General features: G+C 37.9%; 2 protein-coding genes across 6 annotated transcripts in view; one reads left to right on the forward strand and one right to left on the reverse strand.

Annotated features, from left to right (window-relative positions):
- Positions 1-6,507, reverse strand: part of LOC131781417 (solute carrier family 49 member 4 homolog) — a 22,882-nt gene extending 16,375 nt beyond the window's left edge. The window contains exons 1-2 of one of the 4 annotated variants that reach the window (XM_059098068.2): positions 6,371-6,507; positions 3,069-3,229 (exon numbers count right to left, since the gene is read on the reverse strand). In XM_059098068.2, coding sequence (XP_058954051.2) covers positions 3,069-3,186 — 118 coding nt within the window. In that variant the 5' untranslated portion in view covers positions 3,187-3,229; positions 6,371-6,507. Of the gene's footprint in view, positions 1-3,068; positions 3,230-3,355; positions 3,882-3,954; positions 4,159-6,370 lie in introns of those variants that run through there. The other 3 variants (XM_059098066.2, XM_059098069.2, XM_059098067.2) reach the window with 3 other exon arrangements.
- On the forward strand, positions 4,358-12,354 carry LOC131781418 (G patch domain-containing protein 11-like). Of its 2 annotated transcripts, XR_010718109.1 has the most exons (7): positions 4,358-4,897; positions 7,023-7,064; positions 7,188-7,399; positions 7,927-8,040; positions 8,665-8,746; positions 9,182-11,492; positions 12,273-12,354. XR_010718109.1 is itself a non-coding variant. In XM_059098072.2 (6 exons), exons 1-6 carry the CDS (start codon positions 4,621-4,623, stop codon positions 9,235-9,237), a joined length of 783 nt encoding a protein of 260 aa, XP_058954055.2. In that variant the 5' UTR covers positions 4,358-4,620; the 3' UTR covers positions 9,238-12,348. The 2 variants fall into 2 exon arrangements, 1 of the variants encoding a protein (XP_058954055.2); XM_059098072.2 differs by having other exon boundaries at positions 9,182-12,348.
- The last annotated feature ends 523 nt before the right edge of the window (positions 12,355-12,877 follow it).

Below are 12,877 nucleotides of genomic sequence, written 5' to 3' on the forward strand. Positions count from 1 at the left end.
AGTCACAATTTGTTTGAGAATAAGAACAAAATCAGATTATCTCGCTTGAAATGATGCGAATTTATTGCAGTATTTTCAAGTTGGTTTTTAGGTCTATGAAATATTAATCCTTGAATTTCAACTAGACTTTATTCACCGATTTCGGAAAGTTATGACGTGCTCAGACGCAAAATGAAAATTTTCAGAAAAACGTTTGGCTGAGGAAAGAAAAGCACTTTGACCCATGCACAATCAGCCTGTCACGATTACTTGCGTCAGAAGACTTAGTTTTAAAAAACTTGCCCGGGATCGTGATGTCATTCGAATGACTGTCAATGCCGAGGTCACAAAAGGAAGGCGTCACGGACCAATCAAACACAATCACGTTTTTGATGGACACTGAGGTCAGTTGTAAAGATTGAGTAACAACCGCTAAGGGCTGCGGCATGATATTAAACTAACATGAATCGTACTAATGTTTTCAACAGGATATGCCAGAGAGGAAACGCTACCCACATAGCTTGTGAACTTTGATCTAAAATCACTTAGGAATTTGCAGAACAGAATTCACAAGTTTTAATTGAGCAAAGGCGAAGAGTCTGTTTGACCCACTGGAAAAGCCCCCTGTTAAAATAAAGGAGCACCTCCCGCGATTTTTCACGTGCACAATATTTCATATTGAATGGAAGGAACAGAATATTGCTTTCTTTTAACACCAAATCCTGAGGTATTTTCTTCTACTTTCAATTGGATTCTAGACCTTGTACCACACATAACGGATGTCAAAAAATCAGACAAAGCGGAAAATCAGAAATTCCGATCTCAAACAAAGACAAATTGTAAAGAACATAAACTTGCGCTCTGTAACGTAACAACCACGTGACTTTAAGTAAGGAAACACTCGCTGACGGTATAGTTTCACGTGGAATTTTTAACCACAGAACGAGACGGTTTATTTTGACAATTATTTTCAATAAAATTCCTTTTTAACAGGTTCACGGTTTTAAAGGGCATCGATCAAATAGTTTGAGAACAAAGAATTGATAACAGAAAGATAATGTGACTGGAAATGGGAAGAGTATAACAATTCAACGTCATTCCTGGTCACTGCCAAATTGTCGTTGCTGCTTTTCCACGTGAAAAGAACGTGGAACGAAGTGGGATGTTGTCGAAAGATTATCCGTAATGTTGCCGCTGCCTAAGAATTCTCTGGTATGTTTTTTCGTCTGAGTAAGGCAATAAGAAAAAGAAAAATTTCCAGCGTTAGCGAAGCCAATTTCATATCTCCACACCTGACAGGTCAATCAAAAGCCTTTTCAAAAGAAGTGACAGCCATTTCGTGCTTTAAAAACACCGACCTCAAATTTTTTCAAGAAACAAGAATCACTAGGGTTTTCCTTTTTAATGTTGACGCGATCTTTGACCGCATAAGAATAGAATTTTGCGTTTTATGTGAAGTTTAAGTCACATTTTGCGCAAGCAACATCTGTTTCGAGTACGTCGCGCCCGGTCAGTCTAAAGTTATTGTAGGAAACAATGTCACATCTCTTACTCCGCGAGTGGTTTTACCTTATGTCTTTCATACATGACAAATATATTAACGATTTTACTCCCAGCCGTGAAATTAAAGAAGGCGTTCTGAGGTGGCTCTGGAAAAGCGAAATATGGAATCCAGTGTTAGATAAAAACAAGAAAAAAAAACACGAAAAGGGTTTACAGAGAATCCAGAATGGAAACCAAGTGTTGAACCTCAGGGAAACGCTGTGAACAAAGAAAACCCGCGGAGATGTTTCTAACGACGTTAAGAAAGTGTGGGTGTTTAGGGAAGGAAGGGTATGTGACCTTTAATAATATTATTCTCTCTTACAATACAAATAATCCGCAGGGTATAGATTAGAGCTATCAACAAATCTTCTCGAGCCTCAACTCGCGTGACGTTGTGAATGCTGACAGGTTTTGTCTGTTTCTTTTTATCTTATAAAAACAAAGATTTTTTTCCTAATTCGTCCATCGATTTCTCCGACTCGTAACAAAGGCTCTCTAATTCTGAAGAAAAGTTAGCCATAAAAATAGCGAATTTAATACCAAATAGGTTTTCACAAACACCTGTAATCTTACAAATCCCTGCACAGCAATGATTGTGCAATTTAGAAGACCATTAATAAGCTAAAATACTCACACTTAAGACTAAAGTATTTCCAACTTTTATCGGGTATGTTTTCAATGTAAACACAGACTTTCAAGAGCTTTCTTAACAGTAGAGCGCGGTATAAACACTATTCCTGAATACGTGGTCTAACATTTCCCGTTTCCCTCGACATTTTCCGCTCCCTGGGGAACACAGTAGGACATTAATAGGGTTTTACTGATTAATGACAAAGGTTTCGAGGTTGATGCCTTTACGTCGCTTTTTGAGGTTGCGTGGAAAGGTTAAATAATTTAAGATAATGCCCTTCGAGTCTGGACAGTGTGCCTTTAATGGATACAAAAAAAAAACCTTATTCTTGACGAGCAACGATTAAACGAATATTTTAAATTCACGGCCATGACCATATCCTTGGCAATATTTTGCACTCCAGTTGTTGTGCCCATGGTGAACATACAGTGAATAATTTTCAGTCATATCTTTCCCATGTAACATAAACAAAGCCTCGACCCAAAGTAAAATTTTCTTTTAACCAGAGAGGGAGTAAAAGCTGTTTATTTTCGAGCCATATACGAGATAACTTCAGTACAATCCAAGCATAACAATAAAAACTCGTCCCGTAAGATCTGGGCAAACACAAATTATGTGCAATTATCATACAACAAACATTTTTACATCGCTTTGGTAATAACCTTGTGGCACAATACTCAAAAAAGATTTTATAAATTCCGTTCTACGGCTGGACTAAAACACAATACACCGGCTTGAATAATCAAAAGTCATTTTAGAACTTTCTATATCGTTTTATCCCATCATGAGCTTTTAAATTGTACTCAGCACTGCGTGTAGTCAGGAGTGTATATGCCATCCACGTAATGTTTTCATTCGTCGTGCATAATATTTATTCTCTACAAGAGATGAAAAATTAGTTGAGGTGACTCACCGTTTAGGTTTCTCTCTGCTCTCAATCCAGTGAAAAGCCATCGTTTTTTCCTCTGACGGAGAGATTGCCCGGAGAGTCGTTTTAACTTCGCTTCTTTTGATCTTATTTCAGGAGCCATTACCTGGGATCGAAAATGCTTTCAAGTCTACTCAGACTGGCTTCTGTGATTATTTAAAAGAAAAAGATAAACTGTAATAGAATCTTGACGGAATAAGACCATCAACTCATGGAAATTGACAAAAAAAATAATTTTGATCGTGTCATTCCGTTAATTCTTTTTTACCAACCTTGTTTTAAGAAATTGGCTCTCGACCTTTACCTTCGCGGAATCCATAACAAAACCCAATTTTTCAGTGTTTACCATATGTCATCACGTTCCAGTAATTTCCACTGTTTTTATTCGCCCGTATTTATTCAGGTACATTGAACGAATGAAATATTTTTCCGGCAATCTTTAGTTTGGGAAATCGAGTTTATCGCCGTAATTGGATGACTCAAATCGATCTCGACTTCTGTTTATGGATGGAAACCTCTACTTCCGACAACTTGCAAGCTCACATCACTTCGCGCACGTAGGGAATTCGTTGAGCTAAATATAGATAGGCTGGGGCATCCCTTGAGCGGAATTTTTTTCAATACCTCCATTCATGAACACAAACGAAAATTGGTCAAAATTTCCCTTCAGGCGCGAGCGAAGCGTATTGCACAGACGATATTCGTGAAGATAAAAATATTTCCGCATCTAAACGTTGTAAGCACTGATCAAAAGTCTCTTGATTCGTTGTGGATTCAAACACATGTTCTGCTCTTCAATTAACCCAGAGGGAATTTAATTTAAAATTGTATCTAACAAAGAGAAATCTGCGATGGTTACTAGAGCGCTTACCTCAGAATTTCCATGCAGAGGAAAACTCGGTAAAATTAAGCTGCAAAAGATTTCTGTGCGAAGATCATGCAGCTGATTCTCGCAATCCGACCAGGCCTGCACAACACTGACAAGCTTTGAGGGTCGCACACCACAAAGTAAATTGATATCAATGTCCAGTTGCCCAATATCCGAGCCGGCCGGACGCGCGCTATGGGGTTAACACACTTTCAAACGACCAACCCTGGCGTTGCAAGATCGATGCTAACAAAACAGCTGATCGAAAATATTACTACAAGCCTGCAAGTGTCGTGAAGCAGCATTTGCTGCACGGATATTCATGAGTTGAATCGATAATTTATTCCAAGTCGAGGTTGTAACCAAAATTTGCATCTGCGATACAATGATATCGCTTTTTGGGAATGACGCAACAGTTCTCTAGGAATCGAACGATTTTGAGCTTGACTAATCAAAGATTTAATTTTTTCAACTTTGGCGATTTGTTTTGAGCTTTAGTACTATTTTGAAAACGCAAATCAACAACAGATGCACCTGATTGCTTTTATTCCTTGTTAGAGGTAAGTAAAAAGGCTTTTGTCACGCGTCACACCATCTTGTTAGGTAAATTTGGCCCAGAACAACTCCTCGTACGAGGAGGACTGGACCAATTCTAGAAAAAATTTCAAAATGGCGGACGAAGACGAGGAAGATTATATGTCGGACAAATTTTTGCTAAGTACGACTGATAACAATCCAGGTTTAGTTCCAGACAAAATAGCAAAGAAGTATAGGAGAGAGATGAAGCATAAGGAGTTGAATCAGCGAAACAAAATGAAACCGATGAGAGAAAGGGAGATGGAACATCGTGAACAGGGTCTAGCAAATGCTTTAGACAGCAGTAATAAAGGATTCGCTATGCTACAGAAAATGGGATTCAAAAAAGGAATGGGCTTGGGAAAAGAAGGTACGTTAAAGAGTTTCCTGCAGGAATATTGCACCCATGTGCAAGGCATACAGTTTTCGGGATACAAAGTTTGCAGCGAAAGTTAAGGTATAACTGAAAGGTATCTCAGGAGATTTTATATCTTTCGGTATTTTTTAAGTATTCAGTACATAATTGTAGCTATAACTACGAGATATTTTAAGGGCTGGATATGCAGCAAGCAGTTAAAATTTTATTTAAGACTTAAGATATGTTTTCTTATTATTGTTTATTTTTATTTTTGTGGAACTGTATGTACCAGTCTTTTGAAACCAACTTTTGATAAGAAACTAGATGCAAAAAATTTAATTTTTCTAAGGAAAATGTATAGTTCTCATTTACGATTGACCACACTCGTTGGAAACCTCTAAAAAAAAATTGAGTTTACTTCTGATTGCAGAATATTTAGTTTCATGCAAGTGCATGTTCATTACTTAGTATACATAAAATAACACGTGGAGTGGACTCCTTACACCTTGAACTGACTTGAATCTTCAAGGGAATAAGGTCGATCATCAAGAGTTTGAGTTTTTAAAATCTTAGATCAAATAAATGGAAATAAAGAGAAAAGCACTGTTCACCCAATTTCTAATTGTGCAGGCAAATGTAAACAAATTTAGTTACAGTGGAGAGGAATCAAGGAATTTAAGGAAGAAAGGAAGTGTTGGCAAAGCTTTTTGGTGATAAAATGTAATGTAAACTAGCAAAACATGAACAGATCTGAGACAATTTGCTCTCTGCAAAGAACAAAAAATGAAGAAGAAAAGAAGAAAAGAGAAAAGGTAAAGTTGGAAAAATTGGAAGTTTCTTCAAAGTAAATTCCAATTTTGAATCAAAGCACTTTTTTTACTCGCTTGAAGTCGGGAGGCTGTAAGTTATGCAAGTCAACTTTTATGATGTTCAATTAAATATTCATGTTTGTAATCAATCATGCGTAAATGATATCGCATGTCTAGGTTTTATGCAAATCTAAAATGTGTATTTGATATTTGCTTTGTTTATGAGCATCTTAAGATTCTGGACACATCTCTACTGCTAAATCTTGTGTACTGATAGACTTAAGTTGCAAGTTGTGGACTTGTCTTCCGTGTTGCGATCATGACTCTGTCTATAAGTTGTAGTTCTTCATTCAAAAATATATAAATTCAGACTTATTAGCACCCTTAGTGTTTAAAGTTGTTATGAATACGCAGTTTTAAAACAATCTAATGAAACTGTCATCCACTGAGTTTGCTTGATGTTTCAAATCTGCCAATTAGTTTAAATGTCATTACCTATTGTGGCTCTGAAATACAGCGACTTGTATCTTGTATTTTGCTGTTCATTCCCCTCTTGTAATCAACCAGAACTCAATGTGCTCTGATTGCAACCATCAAAATAATTTTCTAGTCACTCGGTGTTATCATTTTGTTTGAAGAGCTGAACAATGTTTTAGTGTACTGTGTACATACATACCATGTAATTGGTGTAGTCTGATAGTTAAGCTTCTTATTGCCCACTTGATCATTAGAAATAAATGTAATGTGAAGAACCTGCAAGGTCAAGAATGTCTTAATTTAGTTTGATTCAGCTTGCTTTGGAGGTGTGATTAGGGAGGGATGTGGGAGGTGAAGCCCAAGGGAGACTGGGATAGTCTTGTTAAGACTGATCAGTGGTGGACTAGCCTTAGTCCTTTCTCAGGGCTCTCTCTTGGGGGAGTCCTTGTGTACATTAAAGATATTTTGATTCAAGTCTGGTATGATCTTGTCATGAAATTATATTTAATATGAACAAACTATCTTCTCTCAAGATGAACTGAGCAATTGCTTTCTGTTTCATAACAAGTAGCCATTAAAGACTTACATTATTATCATCATGACTTTTTCGGCAACAACACATTATCAAGATGAGTGTTCTTTCTCCCTTTTAAATTGTTTGTGAGTTTACATTAAGCAAAATGACACAATGCTTTTTGACACAGTACACTTACACTGTATGAAATTTGGTGGACTACGGCACTGAGAATTTGAATCAAGCAAAAAATTTGTTATAACTCAGATATTACAATAAAATTAAGCAATGCAGTTGCCATCATGATCACTGTACAAAATTCTCATTATTTTCTTAGGGACTGGAAGAGCTGAACCTATACCATTGACTGTTAAAGCAGGTTTGAGTACTTTTATTTACTTCTTTGCCTTAGATTGAACCTGGATGGCATGGCTCCATGAGACATTGGAGTGGAATCCACACCAAAGAAATAAAAAATGATCGGTTATTCCATCTTTTATAGATCGTGGAGGCCTTGGGCGTGATATGCTCTTAAAAAGACAGAGAGAGGTGAAAGAGGCATTAAAACATGAAACTGCAAAGAAAAGAGTGAAGATTGAGGAGAAGCAGAGAGACAACTTCAGAAAACACATGAGTGGCAGGTTTGCCGAGAGGCAAACATCAAGTGATTTATATAAGAGCCAAAAAGCATGTGAACAGCTGGACAAATCAAAGGTGAGGAGCTGTAAGGATGTTAGAAGCTTGCTTATATATAAGTTTTTGTTTTCTTGTCTAATACTGGGCTAAAACATGGCCTCATCAGATACAGAGAGGCCTCACATATCAAAAGTGTTTTAAAGGAATATCTACAGTGTATAATTGCTCAATTGCTCTGACGAAGGGCTAATGCTTGAAATGTCAGCCTTTAATCTCTACGGTGGCCAATTTAAGTTTTCAACTCAGTTGTTAACAGTAAATTACCTGTTATACTCTCCCACTGACGCAGCACCACAGTTTCTTTAGAAACTTACCCCCTTTATTCTACAACTTGCATAGTTTTGAAAAAGGAGGAAGGAAGGAAGGAAAGTTTTGAAAATCAGTATTGTGTTATATTTATGATTTATCACTGAATGTTCACTTTTTTCTAATTATTTTGTGTTTTCTTTGATGCTTTTTTTATTAAGAAATTGAATAAGTGGATTTGAAAGGTAACTAAGCATAGGTGAATTAGAATTTTTTGCTATCACTCCTCTAACTTGTAGGACTTACCTTGTGTCGAGAAGTGGTTTTGGCCACAGGAGGAAACAAAGGAAGATGATGAGAATAAGGAAGAAGATGAAGAAGAAAATGATGAGGAAGAGGAGGAAGAGTTGGAGGTTAGTTGTCCCTCAGGAGGAAAATATAGAAAGCTTTCTTTGGTGCATGCTTCCACATTCATTGTCAGTTTTAGTTATTGGTATACAATATTTTTGCAACAGGACACAGATGTATGTCAAGGCCTTGGACATTTCAATATTGGAGATTGATATGATAAACTCTTTTTAATGGAATATGGTAGTGTGAATAAATTGTTCGCAGAGTTGTTGGAGTGAAGAATCATGGAAGGGCTTGCTCTTCAATCTAGTAAGATTTCTCAAAGAATTTTTTTTTCCTGAAACTTCACAATTTCAACCACATTTGCCAAAACTACCATGAGAATTTCTATAATAATCTACTCCTGACTCTGAGAAAAGTTCCTTAGTTCCTTTTATATCTGGCGAGTGTTGTTTGCTTGTTAAAGAATTAAACCAGGTTATGTGGTTGTGAAGGTGGTTGTAACATAGGGTTTAGGTTGAAAAAGCTCATTTTGATACTCCAACAAACAGCAAGCAGTTATTAAGGCCATCATAGTGATTTGTTTTTCCGTGAGCATACAATATGTTAGCAGCTTATATGTAGCCCAGTAATTTATGCCTGCATAGTTCCAACACTGTGATGTTTTCTTGCATGCTCGACAACAGCCATCAGAGAAGCTCATGCACCTAACAATGTACTTGAGAAGAACTCATCAATACTGTATTTGGTGTGGGACCAAGTATGATGGTAAGTAGAACAACCAATCATAGGAGATTTGAAACGGGTGGAGGGGGGGGAGGGGAGGGGAGGGGAGGGGAGGGGTGGGGCAAGTGTGGAGGGTTGTCCCAAGAGATCTGAAGGGGATGGCTTCATCTTGCATTTCCCACACAAGCCTTTGCGTCATTTGACATCTTTATGGGGAATGGGTAGGAACAGTGTATTTTAGTCTAGCATGTGTATGGGGGGGGGGGGATGGATTTAGCTTGGCGAAGGTCATTCTGTTGTGCTGTGCCGGTCCACCGTGATGTGTTACAGTTTCATGAAATGAAGGTGAACAAAAAGATTTTGTGGCAGAACCATCTCAGAGGTTAAGACAAACATTATGTTCTTTTTAATTTTAAGGCAAAAATGCAGCTGCAATCTTTCAATACTAAAGTAAGGATAATTTTGTTTTCTTTTCAGATGATCAGGACATGGCCGACAACTGTCCGGGAGATTCAGCACAAGATCATGAATAACAATCATGAAGGAAGAAGGGAAAAAACCAGGTTATTTTATAGAGTCCATCAAATTTGTGTTAAGATTTTCATCACGATGACTTTCGAACGAATACCGGTAGTAATGAATGTTACGACCATACTCGTCAGAGAAAATACCGATTGTCGTTGTTCACGCCCGAATGGGTATTCACGACCGAAGTCGATCGTAACCGATCACTGGCGATCAGAACTTGATGGCAGGTTGCGATTATAATTGAGAGAGGCGATTGTTCACGAAAGTAATCGCATGGCTAGCGACAGCTAGACTACGGGGACAAGTGATGGAGAATATAAGGCTGACAGGGTTCTCATTGACGATGGACAAACTGAAGATGACTTTTTTTCTTAAATATCAGCTTAACTTTTCTCGGAAACTTAGGGATGGTGAATGAAAGTTAAAAATCTCTCTCGAAATCTTGCTACCTTTAGCAATGAGTCTCCAAGTCTCGTTAATGGTGCATTTAGTTATATATTCATCTAAAATGATGACTGGTATATTTTTTCAAAATCTAAAAGTCTCGGATTTGTTCATACAGCCGACGAGCTTGGTCAAAAGTTCGTTAGGATGGTCGAGATTTATCTTTATTAGCGACGAAATCCTATGAGCGCGTTGGGCGCTCTATAAAGAGAGGCGAATGCTTATCTGCTTTTCTGCCGAGGAGAACATGCGCATCACACACCAAGAGGAAGGATACACCGCATTACAACTCGATTAAGAAGAGGAATTCAGCTATTTCCCTTTCGTAGACATTTTAAGCACCTTGTTGAACTAACCGAGGTAACAGTTAAGTGAATTAAACGATTAAAGTTGAAAATAAAGTAGTGCTTTCTCCGGATGAACTGGAAAATGAACATGACAAAATGTCAGGGAAGCTTCTCATGTCCAAAATGCTGTCATGAATTGGTATAGGCATGACTAATTACAAAAATTGCAAGAGTACATGGCGAGCGCCTCTCCGGAAAAAAGGAAAAAACAATTCAAGCACAGAAATGTTTGTTTGCGTAAGTTAAGTAGGAATAATTGTGTAACAAATATCCTCACTTTTACTGAACTCTTTGCTTTTGTTGAAATAGGACGCATCTAATTTTATCCTGAATATTTTTTTAATGCACTTTGTAGGAGGGGACTGAGTTAAATTAAATGCACTCAACACCTCCTTTCTGATCCTCTGAGGAAATTTTCTCACTTTAACACTTGAGAGCTAAGCCAAAGTACAACATTATAACGAGGAAGGAAGTGGTGACAGGTTTTCAGAACCTTATCCGGGTCACATGCAAGCGTTCCGCTGAGATCGTGGGAATGAAATCAAAACGGCACATTGCTCACACAGGGAGTTTCATCAGTAGGAGTCTCATCAATGTTTACACAATAATTAATCCCTGTCACATTATTATTCGATGTTCGACCGTGGTCTGGTTTGAAAATTGTATTTGAGGAATAAGAGCAAGTTAAGAACCTTGATTCGTTTCGAACCTTTCATGTAAAGTCAAATTTAGCAGACATCAAGTTAAATCATGTGACAGGTACTTTGACCTTGTGCACCAAAGAGGCTTACATAACAAAACACAACATGATAGTTTTCCTGGCCACGTTCGCCTTAAGCTGTAGTTTATGTAAATAATTAAGCACGTAACCCGAAGAACATTTTGAGAACTTTTCCAGGCCCACAAAAAGCGGCATAACACAAAAGAGAGATGAAAAAAATACCAAAAATTAGAAGGTTCAACCTCGGCTCTAAAATTCGACGCTCTTAAAAAAAGCACATTGTGTACCCAATGGAAGAGGCAAAAGTTAGCTTCCATACCTTTCCATGCCTACATGATAGAGATTACATTTTCCTTGCTACGTAATTTACTGAGACCTTACCGGCAACAAAAACAATTTTCTTTTTCTTTCGCTTGTACCATAGGGTGGGACAACCATGCAGAAAATTGATCATAAGTCACGTACTGTGCAGTTGATAGTTCACAGGAAGCTACAGGGAGATGCCGGACGCTTGTAGTTCTAGGCGATTTCATCAAATAACCATAAACTGTACTGATATCAAAGAATAAAGGCAAAAGACATACTTACGTCAGTGTAATTTTTGTTTTTTTTCCAACTCACATCACCTATAACACATTTCATTCGTCAGCACCAAAACATTCACAAGGGAACGAGACGATCAATTTTGTGGCAGCTAGAGAGGGTGAACTCTGGATCAGCTCCGGTGGTCGACACTCAACCGGAAGAGGTGAGGGAGCGCGTGACCTTAAAAAGGGTCAGGATAGGCCATGAAAGAGCCGACCGTCCGAGGGTCCATCGGTCCAGTCCATGTTGCATCCTTTCCATAATTCATTAAAAAGCTACAGGAGCGGTCTCGGCGTCTCGGCAAGTTTCGGATTTTGCCGTTCGCCAAACCCAAATTTTGAAAGCATTGGAGTGAAAGTTGTTAAATTAGACGCTGGGACATTGTGTGAACACTTGGGTTGTAATTGTAAAAATAAGATGTCTATTTATGCAAAGCTCAATAACCTTTAAGAAACTAATGAAACTGGAGTGTTAGGTTCTTGAAATATTCTTACAATAATGGGCTTCACTCCTGAAATATTGCAAAGTGAGGTGAAATAAGTCTTTGTAATCTCTTGGGAAATAACTGCAAAGTCGAGTCAAAGTAAAGATACCTGACATGGTCACAGTAAAAGCAATGAATTGAAAAGTTATGGAACTTCTCAAAGGATTAAGAAAATTGACAACCTTTTTGTTCGATGGCATGGAGATGTAATTATGCTGCGGTTCGTGGTTATGACTGACTTTGAAAACCAATATTAATGGCACTTGATGAAGTGTGAATTAGCTTTTTATTTTTCCAATACCCTTTTTTTAATTTACAAACGAATTTATTAACTGGTGGAATTAATTTTCTGTCGTTTGAAACCTTACTTAATGTATTGAAAGGGGTACCAGGCTAAAAAGCGGCACTCCACGCGCTTTTAGTAATCGGTTGAGTGAAATTCTTTCATTTTGTTTCAAGAGAATGTGATTCGACAATTTGTAGCTGGTATTTGTGGAGACTCGTCACTGACTTAATATAAGCCAGACATCAATAACTTAAGGTGGGTATAAAATACGTTTGTTAATCTATTGCAAGATTGATTCCTCGACTTCTTCACAAAGAATGCACAATGGCAGGAGGCTGTTTTTTCTCCATTTCTTTGGATTCTCGACTTGACAGAAGGCTAGTTGATCTACTAGGCCTGCAAATTCAGTTTTACAAAAATAATAATAAACAAAAGGAAGCAAAAAAACAGAGGAGAGAGAGGCTCGTGCTCCCCTTTTCAACAGCCCGTTTTGTTTACAACACTCTACCCATATTGCGTTCTGAAATTAACGAACAGATAATCTTTCTGGGTTTACTTTACCTAGATATGACGCGTTCGACAGAATCAGACTGCAAAACATTGGTGGCCCTGTGTATCACAATTGTAGTTTTATTCATCGTCTGGTTGGTTGTTCTTTCCCTAATTGCTCTCTACTACTGGCGTCAAAGAATTAGAACTCGACCAAACAGGTTAGTCCAGATTAGAAACCTGTCAATCAGGTGCACTGAGACTCGATGGCTCAATGGTGAGCCCGCAT

The sequence above is a fragment of the Pocillopora verrucosa genome, chromosome 7 (assembly GCF_036669915.1).
Source record: "Pocillopora verrucosa isolate sample1 chromosome 7, ASM3666991v2, whole genome shotgun sequence".
NCBI lineage: Eukaryota > Metazoa > Cnidaria > Anthozoa > Scleractinia > Pocilloporidae > Pocillopora > Pocillopora verrucosa.

Coding starts and splice junctions, on each gene's coding strand:
- LOC131781418 (XM_059098072.2), top strand. CDS start 4,621: ATGGCGGACGAAGACGAGGAAGATTATATGTCGGACAAATTTTTGCTA. Junction 4,898..7,022: donor AATGGGCTTGGGAAAAGAAG/GTACGTTAAAGA, acceptor TTATTTTCTTAG/GGACTGGAAGAGCTGAACCT. Junction 7,065..7,187: donor ACCATTGACTGTTAAAGCAG/GTTTGAGTACTT, acceptor CATCTTTTATAG/ATCGTGGAGGCCTTGGGCGT.